Source organism: Macaca thibetana, chromosome 12, assembly GCF_024542745.1.
Source record: "Macaca thibetana thibetana isolate TM-01 chromosome 12, ASM2454274v1, whole genome shotgun sequence".
In the NCBI taxonomy this organism is placed as follows: Eukaryota; Metazoa; Chordata; class Mammalia; order Primates; family Cercopithecidae; genus Macaca; species Macaca thibetana.
Window position 1 is genome coordinate 75767355 of NC_065589.1, and position 25025 is coordinate 75792379.

The window sequence follows — 25025 nt, forward strand, 5'->3', positions numbered from 1 at the left end:
AAACTGAAAGAACAGATGTTCAGTTTGTTTTGTGAAACCTGCCAGAGGAGATGAATGGCCATTATAAGAATAAAGAATGAATTTAGTTTTAATCGAGCAGAATAAAAAGAGAAAGACAGTAGGTAATTTCCAAGGTTTATTGCAAAAGCCTTGGAAAAGCGACTTTGAATATATATTTTATCTTTTGGCATTTTACATGTTGATGACTTAGAAGATTAAAATTAAAATTATGAGTTAGAGAATAAAAGTGAAGAGCAGACAATTGTCATATTAAAAAATCCCAAGTCATATAAATTTGATGCACATGACCCATTCAATTCTATACTATTTGAAGTATTCCTTGATCCAGAGTTTTTCAGCAGAAAGAGTAGATTTTTCAATTCTACATACATGTACGTCAAACGCCAGTACCTAAGACTTCCAGTATTCACTTTCCAACTTACTGGTCTTAAAATATCTAAAAGAAATTCAACAAATCATATATATATATATATATATATATATATATATATATTTTTTTTTTTTTGTTGTTGTTGTTGTTGTTGAGATGGAGTCTCGCTCTGTTGCCCAGGCTGGAGTGCAGTGGTGCCATCTCGGCTCACTGCAGCCTCCACCAGCCAGGTTCAAGCAATTCTCCTGCCTCAGTCTCCCGAGTAGCTGGGATTACAGGCATTCACTATCATGCCCAGCTAATTTTTGTAATTTTAGTAGAGATGGGGTGTCACCATGTTGGTCAGGGCTGGTCTCAAACTCCTGACCCTAGGTGATTTACCCACCTTGGCCTCCCAAAACGCTGGGATTACAGGCGTGAGTGACTACGCCCGACCCAACAAATCAGATTTTTATATTAGTATAATACAATTAATCAAATCATTTACACTGATTGATTTCTTTTCTTTCATATCCCATCATTATCAAATTACCCACATTTGTCAAATTATGGATTTACTATGCTCGACATTTAATGTCATATGATCTAAGTCTTCCTGGAATCATTTTAACAAATGTTAGAGTATATTTCCAAGAAAATGTGAATGGAATGCACCAACATGCACACGGGAGCACTATGGTTTACTTGACACCAATACATAAGTGAGGAAATGGAGTAAATGAAACAGAAGTGGTGAGAGTAATTGTCCACAAACTGGAAACCTGGGAGTGGCTCATCGGGCATAAAAAGAAAGGCTGGGGAAAATCATAGCACCTTTCTGTGCTGTTCTGGTCCTGCAGTTGAGGATATTGGAGTGGAAATAATCTGACAGGCATTGCTAGTTCTGTCCTGGAATGGAGTTATCAATTCACACTGTTTACTAAATTTTAAATATGCAGGATATTAGGTAGTTGCACTTAAATTATCTATTATAAGTGTAATTTTAAAAATCTACTGTTTTTCATATTACTACAAATAAATACTGCCTCAATATGAAACTCTTACGGCTAGTTAAGATGTTTAACTAATATATAAGGCTGTCGTAGTCACTCATATAATTGTATAAACTCTGAAATCTTTCAGTTATCACACTTTATTTAGAAACAAGTGTTTATCTTTTTGGAATAAAATAAATCTTTATAGCAAAACAGCAATATCAAAATGCTCTTGTTTTGTAGGTTTCGTCCAGTTTAATTTGCATGCTGTCCAAGTTAACTAAATTAAGTATTAAAATAGTTTATTATTGTTCCAACAGAGATAGAAATTTGGGGACCTGTGAAAGAATGAAAAGGATCCCATAATGAAATAATTTTGTTTCTTTTAAATGTATTGATACATAGGAATTAGAGTTATTGTGCAATATACAGATAAAATGAAATTAAAATTGCTGCTATGTTCATCCATCTTGCAGATGCAATTTTCCCACCTTGTGTTTGCAAGTTTACTTCTTGTTATTGTCAGTGTAACTGGAAATGTGTATTTGAGGTTACTTTTAAATTTAAGTCATATCTTGACAGTAAATAGTGGTTACACTCCAGAATACTTTTTCTAAGCTTTTAAAATAAAGAGGCCTTTGAAAACCTTTGCATGGAAATCAAAGAAAACACAGACGAGGAGAAGTAAGATGTGATGAGTGGAGTTAATTATCTCGTGTAAGTTCGATCAGTTTGCCAAACTCATTTTTGCCTCCCTATGCTAAGCTCTCCACAGGAAAGAATCATCAGAATATAAATCATTCCTTGAAGCTTCTCTTTTCTTGGCCTCTGCTAATCTAATTCTTTTGCATTCAGCCAAGTGCCCATAAAGTTTAATCACAGGCCAGAAATATGTGGAGTAAATTCCTCAAGACTGATACTAATCATATTAGGATATTAATTGGGCATACCAAAATGAATTGAAAGTGAAAAAGAGATTGAAATCTCAATTTACATGTATTTAGAAATCCATGCCCAGGCCATCATTAGCAAACTCCCCTTCACTGTTTCTACACCTGCCTCCCACTCCAAATTACATCCTTATACCAAACGGAATCGGAATGGGCTGAACCACATGTAAATTCCCCTGAAAATCAGTCTGTTCTGTCACAGTGTACAGCTTCTCAAACTTTAATGTGCACATGAATCATTTGAGGATCCTGTTACAAGCAGATTTTGATTTAGTAGAACTGATGTGAGGCTGAAGGGTCTGCATTTCTAATAAGCCTCCAGGTGATGCTGATGTGCTGATTCGCAAACAGCTTTTTTAAAGTTTTAAAGCAGAGTACTATTTGCTTTTCCACATTGTGAACTGTAATATTCCAAAGACTTTCCACATTGCTCACGTGGACTGGTGACTTAACAGTTTGCTACAAATATTCCAAATGATATCTTAAAATTTGTACTAATTATGATCTCTAACAAACACCACAAATACTACAATAGACATTAGTTGGTTAAAGAGGAAAAATCCAGAATGTGTCTAATCAGAAATGATAAATACGATCTGTATTTTCCAATAAATTATTTATATTTTTCATGTCTGTCATTGTTGAAAATGATATTACTAGTGTGATTTCTAACATATGAGCTATTAACTTTTTAATATGTTTTTTTGTTTTTTTTTTTAAATTTATTTATTATTATTATACTTTAAGTTGTAGGGTACATTTAATGATATTTGTAAAGCATTAATCAAATTTATAAGATTCTGTCTAAAATGTAACACTCTTATGTCGCTTTGTATTCCAAATTCATTATGCAAGTTTAGTTTAATTGTCTGAAAAGGAGATGCTTAAGGCATCTTATTATTTTTTTATTTTGCTACTGATAGTTACACCTAGCTCATTCTTTTGGTACCCACAGACAGAAAGACAAGTATGTTTTTCTTTTATTTTCACAAAAGGAAAAGTAAGATTATGGTCAGGTACATTGTTTCAAACTTCTAATACTGAAAATGCTTGTTGTACTGGTTTATAGTCAATTAAAATATATTCTATTTAGTTATAAAAAACTAATTAAAATATAATAAAGATAGAAGTATTTATAAATACCTCTATTTTTCCTAAATTATATTTCCTAAACTATATGCAGTCATTATTTTCCTTACTAATTTTTAAACAAACCCCTCATATATTTTATTTATTAACCACTCATGTTGTACGAGGTATGATCTCAAGAAAGTGTATCAAAATGCTACGCTAACCTTCAAAGATGTGGCTGTGACCACTTTCAGGTGACATCTTGTCACAAGATGTTTCCTCGCCTTTCTCGTCTGAGTCTTTCACAGAATCCTCCAGCTGGCTCCCAGGGTGACTCTTAAAAGCTGGCGAGCACAAACTTCGCTCAATTTCCACTTCCTGTTAGAAGACATTAAAGGGTTGTATGTTAAAAGCTATCAGTAGGAAACAGATGTGTTTTTTAGGGGGGATAGAAGGCAGGAGTGAGAGAGGGAGGGAGTTTCTATCGTGAGTGATGTTTTCCAATATGCTTCGGGTAAAATTTTGATAACTTCGCCAAGAACTGCAAACATATATCTGAACGCTTAGTTTACTTTTCTGCCACTGGTTCCACTTCTGAATTAGCCTTCCTTTCATGTGTGTGTGTTTTTTACTCTCATAAAAGAGAAAGAGTGGAAATAAGGGTCACAATACAACATAATATATGTTAATGGATGCAACTTTCTAGGCCTGAGAAATGTTGATGAGGGAATTTCAAAAAATAGCAATGTATCAACATTATATGCTGAAGACAGAAGGAAATGAGTTTTTTTAATGTCATGCTCACCCTATAATAATAACCTGAGCAATTATAGAGTTCCCCAATTACAAATCCATTCAGCCAGCATACAGTGAGTACAGTTTTTCAATTCATAAAGATTAGGAAATTACTTCTTGAGATAGTAATTTAAAGGTGAAGAGATAAAAGATTCCCAAAGAAAGGAAGTATAAAGGATATTTCCAACATAGAAAGTCTAGCATTCCTTATTGTATAGGCCAAGTAATGTAATCAAATAAAACAAACCAAGCCAAGTAGACTAAATATTTTGAATAAAAAGTTGCAAAAAGTAAATGACCCAAGACAGTTCAAGAAGCAAAAGTCTAATTTTTACTATGTCAAGTAATATGTTGAAAATGTTTTCAACAGCTACACCTAAGTTAAAGATTTTCATACAGGAGGTCACACAGTAGTCTCCCTGTAACTGCAGTTTTGGTTTCTGCAGTTTCATTTATCTGCGGTCCACAATATGAAATGAAAAATTCCAGAAATAAACCATTTATAAATTTTAAATTGCATGCTCTCTGAGGATCACTCCATCTGCCCAGGACATGAATCATCAGTTTGTTTGTCCATACTACCAACCATGATTCACTTAGAAGCTGTCTTGGTTATCAGATGGACTATCATAGTATTGCAGTGCTTGTGGTCAAATCACTCTTATTTAACCTTTATTACAGCATAGTGTTTTAGTTAGTCTATTTTATTATTAGTGATTGTTGTGAATCTCTTACTGTGCTAAATTTAAAAGTTAAACTTTATTATAGGTATATATGTGTGGGATAAGACATAGTATACACAGGGTTTGGTACTAGCTGTGGTTTTAGGCATCCACCAGGGGCCTTGTAACATGACCTCCGTGGATAAGGGGAGACTACCGTATTTTTCTAAACAGCGATTCAGATGATGATGTCAGTAATTGTTTTTCACTTTTGTTACCTCTTAAGTACACAGACATGAGTGAGTCAAGTTTGAGAGACAGCTAAAAGCTTTGAAACATTTCTTAGAGTAGACACATTTTCTATGTCTTTGCTATGGTTAGAAAAGTTTTTCAATTTATATATAATATATACACACCTGCAAATATATATATACATATATGACATGTACATAACAAGTATATATGAAGATATATATTCACACAAATATATAATATACACATACACATGAATATACATGAGTATGAATATATTCACTATGTATATGTGTGTACATACATTTATTACAAATGTTTGTATATACACATATACACACATACATATAAAATCACTAGAAATATTGGTAACTGGTAATCATATCATCTTTAGATACTCCCCAAAAATATTTGATGTATGCTGTCTTCATTAGAGTGAACTTTAACTGAAACTAAAAACAATTGCAGGAGAAAAATAGGGAAAAAGAACTTGTCGTTTTTTTCAGGGCATTGCCTTTAACATATGTGTTTCCAACTATTACAAAAAATCCATATGTTCATAATTTGTAGTGAGGTATAATGCTGTTGAGACACAGTGTCAGTCATGCCACGACATGTGGCACGAGTATAACATCCTTCTCTGAGTTCATTCTGGTGTCCTCTCCACTGTCCTGGAAGGTGACTGCTATGACATGAACACATTATGTTTGCTTGTTTTGTTTCAGCAATTTTATCCAACTGCTAGCATTGCAAAACAAGATGAGATAAATAGAAGGTGCAGATGCCTACAAAGTTGTGATTTTTGTTAGGAAAATTTATGTTTTGGTAAAAGGTGGAACACTGAACATGGTCCATGGACTGAGACTGATGATATTAAGGAATAATTTCTGTTTCATATACCTACATGGAAATGTGATTTGATTAAATTTTAGCTGGTGATGACATTAACTTATACTATATTGGTATTCTCATTCTGGAATTCACAAGTATCAAGAATGCATCTTGTATGGAGGCAGTAAGGAACAATCCACATGTGGTGGACCTATTTTCAAGCCCTAGTCATCACATCAAAGTCATTCTGAGGCAAGTTCTTCAGGGCCTGGGAAGGGGTAAGGAGGCAGCTGTGTAGAGATATAAAAGAGCTTCTTGGATGAGGTTGAATTGAGCTCTCTCCAATCAAAGCAGTGATCCGCTTTAATCTCTCGTAATCTGTTTTATACACTGTGCTTCCACAAAAGATTTACTTTGAGTAAAAATCTATAGGCTTAAACAAATGTGTAAAACACCAGTTTAGAAGGAACAAATGCAGCATTTCACAATGAGAAAGTTGGATTCAAGCCCTCCCTTGGCTACTAATTAGCTTTGTGGCCTTGATTAAGTCACTTGCCATTTCTAGGACTAAGTTTTCTCAAATGTTCTTGGAAGAGATTTGGTTATTGGATGCCTAATGTTCAACAACCAACTACTGGTGGTATAATTTTGTTTAAAATAAAATAAAGAAATATGTTTCACCTTTGGTGGCTTCCAGTCTAGTGAAGGAGGTAAATGGTAACGAAGCCCAGGAGTCAGTATTAAACATGCAACTCTAATGCTGAGTATCTCAATGGGGGAATTAACTCAGTGAGAAAGAGAGAGCCGCGCACAGGGCTCTCCTGGGGAAATGACTTTCAGCTGATATTTGAAGAATGAATGGGGCTTAACTATGTGAAGAGCTTTCCAGGTGAAGACAATATGTGCAAATGTCCTGGACTGGGAGGGAGGACAGAGCATAGAGTAGGTGGGAGCAGGGAGGCTGAAAGAAAACACATGGTGCTGGATGGCCTGCAAAGGCAGGCCGGGGCCAGATCACAAGGCCTGCAGCACTGTATTTACTTTTTTGGTCTTAGCTCAATGGGAAGTTACTGAATGTTTTTAAGTGTGTGTGTGTATGTGTGTGTGTGTACACATGTGCACGCATGACATAATTAGATCTGCCATGTGAAAAGTGCAGTCTAACTCCAGAACATGATTTCTCAATCTTGTCACTGTTATCTGAACCAGATAATTCTTTGTTGTTAGGGCCTTATTCTGTGCATGGTAGGCTGTTTGACAGCCTTCCTGGTCTCTACCCACTAGATGCCAGGAGCATTTGTCCCTAGCTCTGGAGTCATAACTATTAAAAGTGGGTTCACACATTGCAAAATCTCCTGTGGGGAGCAAAGTCACTGCTGGTGAAGAGCCACTACTCCAGACTGGGTTAGAGTAGAAGGTTACAATACATGTGGAAAGAGCAGTTACTATAGCAGTGCTGCAGGCAAGTGATGATGATCTTAAAGAAAGAATGGTGATGGAGATGGCCAGAAGTGAACCAAGTTGAAAGCTACTTAGGAGGTAAAACTTTCAAAGCTTGGTAATGGATTGAATCAGAAGTCTGAGAAAGATAGAGAGGGGAGGGGAGAGAGAGAATGAGAGAGAGAGAGAGAGAATGGGAGAGAATTTAATTTTTCTCTATGGCATGCACAACAAAATGGATTGTGATGCTATTAAATGATGTCAAAATATCAGATAAAGGCTGGTTTGAGGGAGATGATAGATCATGAGTTGGGTAGCAAGATGTCCAAAAGGCAGTTGGATGTGTAGCCCTGGAGCTTAGAGGAGAGGTCCAAACTGAACAACTAATTTAAGTCATCTGCCTTCCGTGGTAATTGAAACAACAGGCTTGAATGAACTTGCTTAGGGGCAAAGTATATAAAGTGTGATGGAGAGTGAGTCCAGAACCAAGCCTTGAAAAATGCCAAGATTAAATGTATGGCAGAGGAGAAAAATCAGAAGGAAAGAATATCTTTAACGATATTGAACTTGCACTGAAAGTATTAATTTGAAGAGGACTAAAATATATCTTGAGTTGAGCAACATGGATGTCAACAGTTGAGCAAAATTGCTTCATTGAAAGTACAAAGGTTCGAAGGCAATTTGAAGTGGTTGAGAGAGTGGCTGGGAGATGGTGAATGGAACTCACTTATTGAAAATTTCAATGTTAATGTGGATGGGAGCAATAAAGCAGTAACTTGAGAGAGATGTGTTTTGTTTGTTTTAAAGGAAGAGTTTTGCATACTTTGAAAAGCTAACTCAAATGATTTAATGAGATGGAGATGCTGACTGTATAGAAGACAGCAGGAACAATCAGTGAAGGAAAATTCCCGAGAAGGGCAAGAGGATGGAACCCAAAGCATGGATAGAAATATAGCCCGAAGGCAGCATAACAGAAAACATTCCTGTTCTCACTGAGGGGAAGGAGGGTCAAATTAATGCAGATATAGGTGATTTGCATGCTTGGTTGCTTGAAGATAAGAACCCAGGCAGAAAGTTATCTATTTTCTCTGTTACAATGCAAAGTCTAATGAACATAGGAGTATTTGAAGAGAATGAAGAAAGTTTAACTTAATTGCTGGGGAGAACAGGGGAAGAGACATGACTAGACAAAGATGACTGTGGCAGTGCAGCACTGGGGGCCCATTTGAGATTGGGAATATTAACTCTGCAGGGCTACCAATTGGGCCTGTTAAGTTACTTAGTTACTTACTAAGTCAGAAAATTCTCCATAGTTCTAGTTTGGGCAATGAGAAAGTATATAGGTGACTTCAGCCAGGGAGCGGTTTCCTGAGGAAAAGTATAAATAAAATGTGTATCACAGAGTGGGGTTAGGGCAGGCAGAGACCAAGTACAGGAAATTTAGGTTGCCACCAAGAGATCTAACAGAGCGATTGAAATGATACACTGTGCAATGTAAGTTGGATTAAAAGGAAAGAAAGGGTACATTGGAAGACAGACAAAGGGTCCGCAGACTGGAGATCTTGGTGAAACTAAAGAACCCTTTTAGTGTCAATATTTGGCAAAGCAAATCGGAGAGAGTCGTGACTGGGGCAACTGAGATGTTTGCTTTAGTTTGTAGAGAGAAGGGTAACTTGTTAGGATCCAGCTGTGACCAAAAAATGAAAGCTAGAGTAGAGGGAAAGTTATCACATAGGAGGAAACCTAGGAACTCAGGGGCCATGATGGTGTCCCAGGAAAATGGAAGGACTTGAAAGGCAGAGAAAAGTTGTGTAGCAATGTCCTTGTAAATGAGGGAAACCATTGAATGTAATAAATAACAGTCATGATGGTTGGTGGTTGGTGGGGAAGGTGCACCTGACTGAATGAGTTTCAGATGTGCAGGGATTTTTTTTGTTTGTTTGTTTTTGTTCTGTTTTTTTTTTTTTTTTTTTTTTTTTTTTTTTTTTTTTTTTTTAGACGGAGTCTCGCTCTGTCGCCCAGGCTGGAGTGCAGTGGCCGGATCTCACCTCACTGCAAGCTCCGCCTCCCAGGTTCACGCATTCTCCTGTCTCAGCCTCCCGAGTAGCTGGGACTACAGACGTCCGCCACCTCGCCCGGCTAGTTTTTTGTATTTTTTTTTTTTTTTTTTTTGAGACGGAGTCTCGCTTTGTCGCCCAGGCTGGAGTGCAGTGGCCGGATCTCAGCTCACTGCAAGCTCCGCCTCCCAGATTTACGCCATTCTCCTGCCTCAGCCTCCCGAGTAGCTGGGACTACAGGCGCCCACACCTCGCCCGGCTAGTTTTTTGTATTTTTAGTAGAGACTGGGTTTCACCATATTAGCCAGGATGGTCTCGATCTCCTGACCTCGTGATCCGCCCGTCTCGGCCTCCCAAAGTGCTGGGATTACAGGCTTGAGCAACCGCGCCCGGCCGTTTTTTGTATTTTTTAGTAGAGACGGGGTTTCACCGGGTTAGCCAGGATGGTCTTGATCTCCTGACCTCGTGATCCGCCCGTCTCAGCCTCCCAAAGTGCTGGGATTACAGGCTTGAGCCACCGCGCCCGGCCGGGGTTTTTTTTAAAAAAAAAAAAAAAAAAAAAAAAAAAAAAAAAAAAGCAGGAGAGGAGTGATTAGGAAGAATGGTCTCCAGGTACATGGAGACAATTCAGGGACACTGATGATTTCAGGGGAGAACCATGTTTCTGTTAAAGCGAGAAGGTGACAGAAGTATTTGGAGAAGAGGTTGAGGGTACAGAAGTCATTGCGGATTATGGAGAGACAGTTCCAGAGGCACTAGTGGAGGCTCTGGCTTAAATAATATGTAAATAAGTAAAAGCTCTCGATAAGGTCTATTATCTTTACTAGTTTTATGACTCTTCAAAACGAGGAAAGCAATTGAAAATAGGGGAAACAAACTTGAAAGAGATTAAGGTAATATTTCTTTTCTTTTCTTCTTTTTTTTTTGAGACCGAGTTTCACTCTTGTTGCTCAGGCTGGAGTGCAGTGGTGCATGGTGTGATCTCAGCTCCCCACAACCTCTGCCTCCCGGGTTCAAGTGATTCTCCTGCCTCAGCTTCCTGAGTAGCTGGGATTACAGGCATGCACCACCATGCCCGGCTAATTTTGTATTTTCAGTAGAGACAGGATTTCTCCATGTTGCTCAGGCTGTTCTCGAACTCCCAACCTCAGGTGATCCACTTGCCTCAGCCTCCCAAAGTGCTGAGATTACAAGATAATTTTTCTTGCATATTTATATACATGTATTACTTTAACATATGTATAATTATGATCTTAGAAGATAAAATATTTTTTAAGATATGAGAATGAAAAATGTCAAGTCTTTAATACAACCCAATGTCTATTTCACAAGAGACATAGAGCTGTAGAGTCCCCTAAAATAATCAGAACATCTTACCAGGCATTTGAAAACAAAGCGGGTGGCTGTACTGCTTTATATATTTTCTTCTCAGTGTGGATCCCTGAATGAAGAGGTCACCAGGAAAAAATAAGATGATAAAAAGAAAATATTTAGATTTGTCTACATTTAAACTGCTGCGCTAGCTCGTGTACACTCCCAAACTCAGTAAGTTCTTTAGAGAAATAAAAATATTAACAGAAGCATAAAGAAGTTTTACACAGACATGAAGAGAAGAACAAAAATAAAAGAAAATTACCAAAATATAAAAGACAAGAGAAGAAACTTTATATGAATTCTGCCATGTTACTGTCCCACCTGGTCTTTGAACTTTTATTTTATTTTTTCAGAAGTCCTTTCCTGGAAGACTGTACCTCCTCCCACTATGTATTAAAAATATTTCTTCCCTCATGACCTAGCTCAGTGCAGTCTCCTCCAGGAAGCCCCTTCAATCATTATATTCTATACTCATCTTTCATTCATTCAAAATATTTTTGATTAATCTATCTCAAGAATTGTTTTAGGCACCATAACTACAAAAATGATTAAGGTGCAAGTTGGGTCCTCAAGAAGCTCATAGTCTAATGGCAGGGCAAGAGACGTTAAGTGAGTATTGTAACAAAAAGGGGTGTGTGATAATAAAGAAATGTAGGTGTCCTGGACACACAGGTGGAAGATTCTGGGGAGATGTGGTCAGAGAAAGCTTCCTGAATTTGATCCTGTAGGTAACAAGAATTCTTGCAAGTGAATTAAGTGGGGGCGATGGGATTAGATTTTACTTTAGATAGATATATCTGTCAGCTGTGTGAAAAACGGATCATACAGTTGCCTCTCAATATCCAAGGGGGTATTGGCTCCAGGACCACCTTGGATACCAAAACCCATACACATTTAAGTCTCACAGAGAGCCCTGTGGAATGTGTAGATATGAAGTCAGATGAAGTCAACTTTCCATATTCATCGGTTTCCCAGCCAGCCAACACTGTATTTTCCATGCGTGTTTGGTTGCAGATGCGGAACCAGTGAATATGGAGGGTTGACTACTTATTGAAAACATCCTGCACGTAAGTGGACCCACACAATTCAGACCTGTGTTGCACAAGGGTCAACTGCAATGGAATAAGACGGTAACATCTTCTGTAGTAAGTGTATTAAGCAATTTATTAAAATTTCCAATTGAGAGATAGGAAAAGCCTACATTAGGAGAGTGAGAAGGGGACTAGAGGGAAGAGAACCCATTACAAATATTTAGGCATCAAAGTAGTAGTTTTTAGGATAAAGGTAGTGAGGGAGTGCAAGAAGTCTAGCATAATTTCTAGATATTCTAATTGAGATGGCTTTATGAAATTGATAAAACAGAGTGAATGTCTTCCCCAAATGCATGTGTGCCTCAGAGAAGTGAAGGCTGATCGTGGGCTTCCTTCTGGACTGACCACAAAGAATGAGTTGATCTAGAAGGAAAACTGGGGGAATCCAGCACATGCCACACCCTCAGTTTTGGGGCAGCACTCCTCTGGATGGACCCTCAGGGGGACCCCAAAAAGCATATACTTCTCTGTACCTCCCTATGTTAATTTCATACATAAAAGTAAAACTGAACTTTTCCATGAAAATACTGATGCAGAACAACAGGGTTATCTGGCTTTAAAAAGATGCTGGAGTTTCATTCTTGAGGGCCATCAAGTGAATTAAGTTTTTGACATGTTGAGTTTGAGCTTTCCCTAAAGACATCCAGGTGAATATGTCCAGCAGGCAGCGAGAAATCTGAAATTCAAAGAAGTCACAGCTGGAGTGAAAGATTTAGGGCTCAGCAGCAATAAGGTGGTAGTCTCAACAGTAAGACTCAATTATTATTGAATTAGAACATGCAGAATAAGTCTAGACAGCTGTGAAACAAACCTCTCAGGCATTTAGGGGACAAGCAAAGATTATCTGGTGAAGGCAGTAGAGGAGAAACAGTCAGAAGTTCAGTCACCACCAGTCCACATGGAGCATTTCTGTAAGCTGGAAAAAGGTGCCTCCTCAAAACACTTTTCTGTGTCTGTCAGAAGGCTGTCACAATATACTGATTTCATTAGACTAGATCATGTTATTGCCATCTGCTGGAAAGTTATCATGATAGATGCACAAGTCTACCTCATGTTTCATGTGAATCTCCTTCCCTCATATGTGTTTCTTTGAGATGCTTTAGACCTGTACAACTATTTGTGGCTGACACAGGAAATCAGGGAAGAGTGCAAAGTCTTGAATACCAAGGAAGTAGGGCATTTCAAATGCAGCAGGGAATTTAGGAAAAAAATGCAATAAAAATATCTCCAATATGCCCAAATTTGGGCAATTAGGAGGTAGCCCAGGTAAAAACCATTCCTGTAGAAGAGAGTTGGCTTAGGAAAGACTGATAATGAAGAGAAAGAGATGGCAATGTAAATTCCTATTCTAAAAAATTTGAATAGTAATAATAATAACAACAACAATAATAAGTAGGAAGTATTGAACACTCATTATATTTCAGGCATGGTGTTAAGCACTTTACATGTATTATACTCATAGAATTTTCATTTCAACCCTATGGGAAGGTGCTATTCTCATTTTATGATGCTGACAGGGAGGCTCACAGTAGGACATGCAATCAAGGGCACAGGCACAGGAGATGAGGGTGTAGGTGTGGATGTGTAGATGGATGGGGGTTGGGGGAAGATCACTGCTGTCAGCCCCCATGGTTTTTCCCATCCAGAAGAAAGCAAATGACAAGTTATTTGAGGAGATGTAGAGGGTAGTTTTCCCAGAAAATCTCATTCGGAGCCAGAGTTTAATGTGAAGCTCTTCCATTTAATAGAAGTTACTTTGGCTACCTCATAACATCCTTAGCCTTAGGCTTTTCATCAGAAAAACAAGGACAAATCATGTCTCCCCTACTAATTTTTACAATACTTTCATAGGACAGTTTCCTCATCTGTATGCTCACGTGCAATATACCTTCCACTCCCCCATCAAGAAGCAAAGCTATTTCTCCTCCATGAATCAACATTCATCTTGTAGGAACTTTTCTGAGAGAGCACAGCAGAAATGGCGCTTGACCAACCTTTCCAGTCTTGGCTTAGCCCTTCACTAGCATGGCAGGTTTTGTTTCCTGCCTCTTGGAAGCCAGCTGCCATGTTAGAAGTGTGATTATATCTGAGACTACCGTGGCCTCAAAAAACAAGGTGGCAGAGAAAGAGAGAGTGAGAGAGAGAGCACAAGGAGCACAAGCTACCCAGATATGCAAGTGAAGAAAGAAGCCTCACAGCTTCTGCCAGAGTGTCCTGTCTCTCAGGACGCTCATTTTTGGGAGACTCCATCTCAGAAGCCATCAGCATGCATTGAGAAGCTCACGCCACTTGGAGAGATCATTTGTAGGTGCTCCATTCTACAGCCCCAGCTGATGTCCCAGGCAACAGAAGCATCAACTGCCTGGAGGATATTGGATGTTCAGTCCTATAACTTCATATAACTCTAACCCTGGCCCACGTTAGATGAAAACATCATGAGCTATTCCACGTAAGGCTCCCCAGCTGAGTTAAGTCAATCCATAGAACCATGTGTGATTAAAACAAACTGCATTAAATAACCAAATTTTGGAGGTAGTTTGTTATGCAACAATAAGTAACCAGAAAATATTATGCTCACCACATCTCCTATTGTTCAGCTTCTGTGACTCTAACTTTTCTACTCACAAATACGAAAAATGAAGAAATGTAGTCCTTAAAGAAGTCATAAAGGCTGACATTCCTTGAATATTACTTTGTGCCAAGTACTCTGCTTTAAATACATCCTTTTTATTAAACAGATTTAACAATACTAATGAGGTAGCTACCTCTATTTTACATGAAGAAACTAATGTTAGAGAGCTTAAGTAACTTGCCCAAGGCCACACACTTAAGACAGTGGTGGACCTATTTCAGTCTGATGCTAAGCTGATATTTTTAACTTCTGCATCATCCGGTTTCCCTACTGTAATTTATTTGTCAGTTCCAGAAACTGAAATAATGTAGGCTAAAATGGCATGAGAGGTAAAATATCAACTCCTTTATAGCTACGTATCTTATTCTTCTCTAAAATCCTTGTAGCATTGTGCCTTTTACATGGTAGGCACTTGATAAATGATGAGCTGACTTTTAAAAGTCTCATGACATTTTATATTGAAATAGTATCAAGGAACAGCAGCAAGAAAAATAGACAAATACAATAACTAGATGGAGAAATAATAATGATCATCACAACATTATCACATTCTACTGCACACATCACTTTAGAAGGGTCAAGAGAAACAATGTGGCTTGCCCCCTCATTTAACAATGCTTGATGAAGTATTGAGAAATTAAAGTTAGCAGCTGAGTTAACTGGGCTTCCTGGTTTCCCAGTGACTTTTCAGTAACTTGGCACTTAGAACCTCTCAACATGGCTCCGCTGGGTTCCACCACCCTGATCTGGGCCATCCTTCTGGCTACTCCCAAAGGGACAGCAGCATTTAATGAATACACTTTCTGCTTCTCCACCAGTGTTTACACGTTTGTCTAAAGAAAGCTCCTCTGAATGCCCCACTTTGCCACTGTTTTCTATAGAAATTCCCAAACTGCTTTCACATGAGGTCCAAGTGACACTTGGTTTAGGAAGCTTTTCCCAAATGCCCCAGCTAAAAACAATCACTCCATGTCAGAGCTCCTCCAGTATTTACATCTTTTTCATTCCGCTTCGTACTCTAGTCACTTTTGACACATCTTGTTTCCCCTACTGCACTGTCAGCTCATTAAGAACATACTTTATCCATCTTTGTAGCCACACTGAGTCTCACATACTGCTTTCTTTGAACACTGCAGGTACTTACTAAATGTTTGTCGAATGGATTTGAATACTTTGTGAATTTTATATTCACACAAAGCATTCAGAAGAAAATGCAACTGAGAAATGTCCAAATATGGTGAAGACACATCTTCTAGAGTGAAAGACATAAAGAAAATAGGCTAATTCCCCGGGGAGAGGAGGAAAAACGTAATTTATATCTCTATGTATAATGAACTAAAACTTTATTGCCAAAACTTTAAAAATGTTTGTCTAGATGGAACTCAGCATCTAAAATTTTCTAAAAACAAGTGATACATGAGAGAAACAAAAGGAGTACTAAAATTATGGTCTGTAAACAAGGAGACTTTTTTTTCTAGAATACTATGAAACAATTTTTTTAATGGATCATCTGTTCTCATGATATTTCCATTACTCCCTGCAGAATGGGTTTACATATTAAATAACAAAACAGAAATTACCATTTCCAGGGAACAGAATGCATCAAATTATTTATAGATTTTATCAATCCTTATTAACTGCACAGCCACAAAATCAACACCATCCTTGTCACTCCTATAGGTGCTTGTTGCCTGAGTTCTACATTTCCTGTTTTACTCCTGTACACTCAGCACACCTATCCACTTTAGTTAATTGATTTCATTGAATACCGTTATAGGTTGAATTGTGTACCCCCAAAATTCTAATACCCAGTACCTCAGAATATTCTTGTATTTGGAGACAGGGCCCTTAAAGAGATAATTCAGTTAAAATGAGGCCATTAGGATGGCCAGTCTGACTAGCTTCCTCATAAAAAGAAAGCAGTCTGGGCCGGGCACGGTGGCTCAGGCCTATAATCCCAGCACTTTGGGAGGCCGAGGTGGGTGGATCACGAGGTCAGGAGATCGAGACCATCCTGGCTAACACGGTGAAACCCTGTCTCTACTAAAAATACAAAAAATTAGCCGAGCATGGTGGTGGGTGCCTGTAGTCCCAGCTACTCGGGAGGCTGAGGCAGGAGAATGGTGTGAAACTGGGAGGTGGAGCTTTCAGAGAGCTGAGATTGTGCCACTGCACTCCAGCCTGGGCGACAGAGCGAGACACCATCTCAAACAAAACAAAACAAAACAACAACAACAACAACAACAACAAAACAAGAAGAAAGCAGTCTGACTGGTCTCCTTATCAGAAGAAATTTGGACCCATAAAGAGACAGGAGGGGTGCATGCTCAAAGAGGAATGAGCATGTGAAGAGGCAGCAAGAGGAAGGCCATCTGCAAGCCACAGAGAGAGGCCTGGAATATATTCTTCCCTTATGGCCTTCAGAGAAAACAAACTCTGCAAGCAACTTGATCTTGACTTCTAACCTCTAAAACTGCAAAAATAAATAAATAAATAAATAAATAAATAAATAAATAATTTCTCTGGTTTAAGCTACTCAATCTCTGGCATTTTGTTAAGGCACCCCTAGCAAACCAGTACTCTACATTTATCCTTACAGGTGTAAGACTAAAATTGGGCATTAAATGTATATATTAAAGTAAGTTTCTTAGTAGTTTTAAAAATAATAGATTTATTTAGCTAATTGTGTGTCTACAGCCAGATAAAGAACTTCTTAATAATGGTGACTGACTCTGCACCACCCCCAATGGATGAATTAAACAGAACAACTGTCAAAATAGTTGTGTACTTATAGTTTTGAACGCATATTTGCCTCACTATGTTTACTGTCATTGGGTGTAAAGCTAACATGTGATACAAGGTGTGCAGACCTTTGATCCTGAGACAAGCCACAGGCAAACATTTTCACAGCTATTTTATAATCCCCGATCAAAATGAGATACATTCTTGAAATGCTGAATTTTTCAGATATGTTCCTACCACAACACTGCCTGCATTCCAGTCAATTTTATTAACATCTGACAGATTTTTAGGTTCACAGTTGAAATAAATGCAAGCCCTATCTGGCCCTTGAAAAGTGAGCACAAATTAAGGTACACAGTCCCACAGAAGTCCCTGGCACGAAGACCCAAAAAAAAAAAAAAAAAACTGTAAACGCAAATTGGTCATCAAGGTCCTTCCTTCCCTAATTTAATGCTACATTAAATTTTTAAAAATTAATTCTAGATATACATTTTAAGACTCTTCTTCACCTTGACTTTAGTTCCATGATGATATTAAGATACCTTGATATTATATCACTCTGGCATATTTCCCTAAACCTGAGATTTACAGTAAGATTTTGTCTTCGGAATTCCTGAAGTGGATGCTAAGGTCCTTAGGGGCAAGGCTAAGTCTCTCTGGCCTCCAATTTCTCCCTCTTAGTGCTCTGTGTAGGGCTAGGAGTGGAAAACACACGCAGTAAGACATGTTCTCAAAATGGAAGACAGTCACTTGAATTTCTGTAGATTGTTCAATGTGATGTACCTATTGATTCATACTGTATTATCAATTTGATAGATGTGTTATGAATTTGATAACAGAATATTTACTCAAAAAGGGGCCTTCTGCTCACAAGTACACTGAGTAGGCAGCCATGTACCTGCAGTCTTCAGAAATGCTCAGTTAAGGGACCTTGGGTCTTCCAGAAGGAAGAATCAGCTTCCCGTGATGATACCATCTACAGACAGTATCCTGCCAGAGAGGCCAGATTGCCTGGACATTCAAGTGAACACTACTACACATTTTTCATTCTGGTGCTGGAAATGACGTCACTATTCACCATGGGTAGGACTTCAACCTTTCTGATGACTGTTATTTCTCTGCAGAATAAGCCTTTTCATCTTTGCTTCTCCTAGGATGTGCAAATGAATAGAAAACAATTTGGCATATATGCACCTTTTGGGTGAAAAATCTTGTACTGTGCTCTCATTTTATAGCTGGAGGTAAATAAGCACAGAAAAGTTACAATTCTAGTCCTGGTTCTTACCCCATTTTTGGTTGGGTCCAATATTAAAACTCATATGTCCAACATTTTAAAGAAAGATTATTGCCTATGTGCAGGTGTACAATTATTTAATATTCTCTGAAGAAAGACTCTTCAGGGAGGGGAAGAGCTGATTCAGGGATTGTGGGCATGTTACCTAATTTCTTTAGATTAACTGATCTCATTTAGAAGCTAGGCATGTACATGATTATTTTGGTATTTACTACTGCCCTAACAGAAAGAATGCTGTGAAATTGAAAATGGTATGTTTCATAGTTCACTGAGGTTCTCCCATGTGCAAAAATACAACATGCTGCTATCTGAGCTTTGAGAGGCAGAGTATATCATTATGTCTCTTTGCTTCTCACCTCTTTAGAGGTCATGTTCATTTGACTTGCTGTGTGCCTAAGAAAACCTGTGGAAAATTACGCTGAAGGAGTACTAAACATAAATTCCCCATGAGATGCAGATTTTAATGCTATGTAACCTTATTTTCATTCTGGCTTCACATTTAGGCAGTTAATTTTCCATATAAAGCAGAAATACTGCCTTCTTTCCCTTCTCAGTCAAGAATAAAATTCTGCAACTTGCCGCAGTCACTCTCATTTTCTTAAATAGGGCCCTAAAGTATTTTATGATTATCTTTATTAGTTGGAGACCATATCCACTCTTAAAGGAATTCTAATGAAAAGAAAACTTCTATTAAAATATTTTAACTAGTTTCAAGTGACCATATTACTAGCAATGGAAAAATCTCTAATGGCTAAACCTTTTAAAGCTAATCTGCTTTAACACATTTTAAAACTCATGTGCCATTTAAGATTTAGGTGTTAGCATGCAAAGTGTTTTCTTTCTCTGTTTTTACATCCATTTTTTATTTCATTTTCTTTGACCTTTTGAAAATGAAATAACCCAATGATATCCCCTGTAGTTGCATGAATGAGCTATAAATGAATTACTGTATTCAAACTATCATACTAAAATATGCAAAATAATAAAGGGAAAAATACGTGCATTTGTGTGAACAGTGATTCAATAATGCTTAGATGGAATGGATTATGTCTATTTGAGGAGCATAAAGTTCTTGTTAGATCGAATATCCACATAGTTATATTGAGTTGCAATGACAAGGTGGAAAATGGTTGGAAGATGGCAGACCTATGTTTATATCCCAACTTCGAATACTTCCCAGCTTAGGGAACACAACATAGTTATTTCATCTCTGTAGGTTTCCATTTCTTCATCTGTAAAGTCACAATAATATATCTCACTTTTGAGTGAATACCAAATACCACATTTTGTAGGGTAGACATTCAATACATGGTAGCTACCCCAAGGATATTTCAACATACAATTGTAATAATCAATGAAATCATAAGACAGGAATGGTTTTCTACATTCAAAGAGAGACTTCAGAGATTTCTCAAGTAGTGTATTTGATTTATGGTTGGGAACCCTCTTTTATATGCTAAATTAAATATCTGGGCAAAATATTAACCTAATAGGGTCTGAATATTTATATTCATGAGCTAATTATGGTGTGCTGAGATTTTGTTAAGATAAAAGCGTGAGATACACGATCTCATGAAGCTTCTGACTGTCCACATTTATAGAAGACAGAGCCTTGTAATTATCCAAAAAAGATGAGTCTTTATCTTCTTTCGTCTCTCATGAGCTATGGGAACTTGGATATATCATATACTCCCTGTAACTCTTTTCCTTGACCACAAATAGAAGGTAATGGTAATTCACACATACTGTAGTGATAATTCAAATAATTATTTAAAACAATACCCTTACAATGCCTCAAATGCCTTAGAGACTGTGCTGTCAGTCAAAGTTAGGATTGTGAATCACAAGGTGGAAATACGGAGATTTGTGAAGACACTGCATGCTATAATACAGTTATTTGCTGTTTCTAGATGATGTAACACTCAGTGCCATGGAGGAACAGATGCCAAAGAAAGCTTACTCAAGTCCTTTCCTCCTTGGCGACGATGCTCTCTGCTAGAAATAGTACAGAGCTCTAGGAAGCTAGATACAGCCCCCAAAAGACAAAGTTCATGGAATGGCACTAAAGAAGTGCAGACAGGGCCTCACCTTTTCTAAAGCTTTTGCTGAGAGAATCCTCGTTTCTGTACTACTGGACTACAGCTGGTCAAAAAACATCGACGGAAACCAGCCCTATCCTGACTGAGGTAAAATCGTTTAAAGACTCGGCGCAAAGCGGAAGTACTAGCACCCTATGATTTCTTTTTTAGAAACTCATTGTATAAATCCCCATGAACAACACAACAGATATTTTTAATATAGTAGCACAGAAGGGAAGCCTCTAAGTGGATTATCCATATAACATCTTTATGATGCTGAAAGGGAGAAAGAGTGCTCTTATAGACCAATTAGATCAGCACTTTGCATGCGTGACAGACTGATGTTTAACATTTGCAGCAATGAGGGAGAAAAGCAGAAACAAAATCTTTCTATAAATAAACTGCTGAACTTTAGCATGTGCCATATTAAGAAATTTTCAATCTTCTTAACTGTGAAACTGTGTGCTTTGAATTGAAATGATCTCTGTAGTCTTTAGAGCAATTGTGGGCATCATGCATAATCTATTTGTTTATTTAACAAACATTGGGCACTTATAAAATGCCAGAAACTTTGTCAACTCCTGAAATTTGACAAAGCAGCACAATCAAGAGCTTGTCCTTCAAGCACTCAGAGTCTGGTATAATCACTTATAGGCTAGTTCTAGTGCAATGGTTCTCAGAGGCTGGTGAGTCATGAGGTTGTATTCAAATGTTGAACTTGCAAATGAATCACATATTTGCTCTGTTTCATGGTGATCCCTATAGTATTTTGCCTTTGCTCCCCTCATTAATTAATGAGTTAAATAAAATCTTTGACTTTACATTTGTATTTGTCTGAGAGATATTGTATCTTTTAAAAAATTATATTTCAAATACTTTGATAATTCTTCTAAGTTTCTGGAGTCTCCTCAAAATGCATTCCAAGATGCCAGTGTTTATCTAATGTGAAAAAGAAGGGGAAAAAATCTAGTTTCCTTTCAAGAGCTTCCTATTTTTCTTCTTTTCATAAACTATTGAAATAATCATCTACTACCACTGTCTCCATTTCATTACTTCTCACTTGCTCTTCAACCCATCCCAATCCAGTTTTTGCCTCCACTGAATCTCTGACATTGATCTTGCCACAGGGACAATCTCATCAATACCCTCCTTGCTGCTTAAATCAATGAATATATCTCAGTTTCCAACTCATTTAACACTCTAGGCTGTTCTTCCTCTTGAATTTATCTCCTTTCCTGGGCTTCTGTGACGCTGCTTTCTCCTGGTTTTCCTCCTATCTCTTTGGCAATTATTTGGCTTTCTTCTTATTTCTTGGTCTTAGTCCTTTTTTGGTATGGATATATAATTTGTATACATAATTACCTTCATGACATCCATCTACATATTGATAACCTCTTAGTTTGTCTGTGGTGCTGTAATAGGCTATCTGAAACTAGGTAATTCATAAAGATCAGAAATTTATTTACCACAGTTCTGAAGGCTGGAGAATCCAAGATCAAGGTGCTAGCAGGTGGACTATCTGATGATGGTCTGGTCTCTGTCCACTATGGTGTCTTGAATGCGGCATCCTCCAGAGGGAAGTAAGGAATGCTGTGTACTCAAACAGCAAAAGGAAGAAGGGCAAAAAGGAACTAACCTTCCTCCATCAATCCCTTTTATTTTAATTTATTTTATTTTTTTGAGACAAAGTCTCCCAGTGTCGCCCAGGCTGTAGTGCCCTGGCCCGATCTTGGCTCACTGCAACCTCCACCTCCCTGGTTTAAGCAATTCCCCTGCCTCAGCCTCCGGAGTAGCTGGGATTACAGGCGCATGCCACCACATCCTGCTAATATTTATGTATTTTTAGGAGAGATGGGGTTACACATGTTGGCCAGACTGGTCTCAAACTCCTGAGCTCAGGCAATCTGCCCATCACAGCCTTACAAAGTGCTGGGATTACAGGCATGAGTCACTGTGCCCAGCCCATCAAGCCGTTTTATAATTAATTTATTCATAAAGGTGGGGGCCTCATGACCTAAACACCTCTCAAAAGGCCACACCTCTCAAGATTATTGCATTGGGGGTTAAATTTCAACATTAATTTTTCATGGGAAAAAACATAGAAACTTATAAATATGAATGCCAAAGCCAGACATTGATTTCTAAACTTTATGTATACATGGAATAGAATGCCAAGTGGGGTTTTTCTGTTGTCTCAGCATTTTGGTCAGATCTCAAAGCTGAGAACAAAGGGTATGAGAGACAACTTACCACAAAGTAAAGTGCCAGATCATTCATTGCAAAACTTAATAAAGAGTAACACAAAAAATAATTTCTAAATGTTAGCTCATGACAAACCTAGAGTAAAATGGGAAAAAATTCAACATCTTAATAATAAAAATTTAAAATGCAGAAATTCTTTGGAGAGGTTTGCTTGCGTACTATATTGCAAACCCACATTCATGAGGATGAGCTAAGTGTTTCTCTCATCACCTCAAGCTGTATGAGAAAGTCTACAGTAGACTCAGCTCAGCTGGGTGTGGGTTAGACTGCAAAAGTCTCCAATCACATGTGATGTTAAGGCACCAGGACAAAGTTTAGTGAGATTTTCTGGAGAAGCTGACATTATCTCCTTGGATTTGCAAGACACAGGGAACTGGCGACTGAGGCTTGCTTGAAGAAATCTGAAAACAAGAGATTTTACAGTCACTCCCTGATGGGAAAATGTGAATGGATGATTTTTTTTTCTTGTAGACTAAACAAAGGTTGCATTTGAGTCATCTTTAAATGGATTTCTACAAAGAGTAAGTTGATTCAAGAAAAAAGAGGCTGATACATTGTGTGTATGTGCACCATATGTGTATGGCAGGGAGTGGGGAGGTGGAGCAGAGGAGTCAAAAGTATCCAGCTAGAGATTTTAATGCCAGTACTAGAGAATGAGGAAGTAGGACATGTCCAAGAAACAGGCAAAGTTACTCCATAAAACAAAGCATTTAGTTATCTGCCATTTCCAGAGATCACTGACATCAGATTATAATTCTATTAATCAAGTAATAAATTTTATGCCCCTTACTATTGTTCAGTTCTCCTCAGTTCCAACCCAAATCATATTAAGAGGCATTCTCTAACTCTAAATAAATCAGAGCCCAGGATGAGAAGAGATAGAACTATTATTATTTTGATAAGGTAATCATATGTTTTTGTTGTATATGAAACCATATTTCTCATAAGCAAAGGACATTTATCCATTTTCTCAGATTAATACTCATAAACTCTCTCATGCTTACTTATGGCTATGGCACAGTGAATCTTCACTGTTAGTTGGCTATTCTTTAGTACATCTAACTCTTCTGCTGACAGAAATCAAATTGTACTCCCTCTTGAAGGATAGTATTTTTTTCCAAACTATATATGTCACTTATCTTTTTAAATGTAATTACATAATTCAGTTAAACATTACATTAACTAATACAAGAGGAAAGACAGAACAAACATAAAAAATAACAAAAAGTCTAACATATCAATAATCACACAAAATATAAGTGATCTAATCACACCAATTAGAAGAGTATAGGAATGTGGAAAAGTTGACAACATAACTGTATGCTATTTTCTTTGACTGACTTCAAACATAATAACATAGGTAGGTTGAAAGCAGAAGTCAAAAAAAGACATAGACTATAAACTTTTATCAAAAGAAAGTAGAAGTATCTATATTAATATCAGATGAAATAGACTTTAGATCATATAAATTTACCAGAGACAGAAAGGAACATTACGAATTATAAAAATGGTTAAAAGACTAAAAGGCATTTCAATCCTAATTCTGTATGTATGAATCAACAGAGCTACAAAACATGTAAAGCAACAACTGATAGAACTGAATAGAGAAATAGACAAATTCACAATGATATTTCAATATTTTTAACACCTCTCTCTCAACATTTAATAGAATAACTTGATTGAAATCCATTAATGATATAGAAAAACTCATCGACACCATAAATTAACAGTACCTAATTAATATTTATGGAACATCTCACCCAAGAAAGGCAAAATAAACATTCTTTTCAAGTGTCCTTGGAATGTATACCAAGATAGACCATATTCCAGGCCATAAAACAAACCTCAACAAATTTAAAATAATTAAAATCATACACAGTGTGTTTTTCCAACCAAAGTGGAATCAATCTAGAGATCAGAAACAGAAAGATAACATGAAAATCATCAAACTGTTGGAAACTAAACAATACACTTCTAAACAATCCATGGATCAAAAAGGAAGTCTCAAAGAAAATTTTAAAAAGTATATTGAACATTTGCTAGAGCTTCCAAACTAGTAGTTCTGCTTCTGTCTGAACTCTACAGACAGGCACAACCCTGTATTTCCTCAGGAAGCACATGGAAATCAG

General features: G+C 37.5%; 1 protein-coding gene across 2 annotated transcripts in view; it reads right to left on the reverse strand.

Moving 5' to 3' along the window:
- The window catches only part of XIRP2 (xin actin binding repeat containing 2), a 595003-nt gene that overhangs the window by 122212 nt on the left and 447766 nt on the right, over positions 1-25025 (reverse strand). For both annotated transcript variants that reach the window (XM_050752819.1, XM_050752814.1), the window contains one exon: positions 3611-3764. In XM_050752819.1, coding sequence (XP_050608776.1) covers positions 3611-3764 — 154 coding nt within the window. The remainder of the gene's footprint in view (positions 1-3610; positions 3765-25025) is intronic.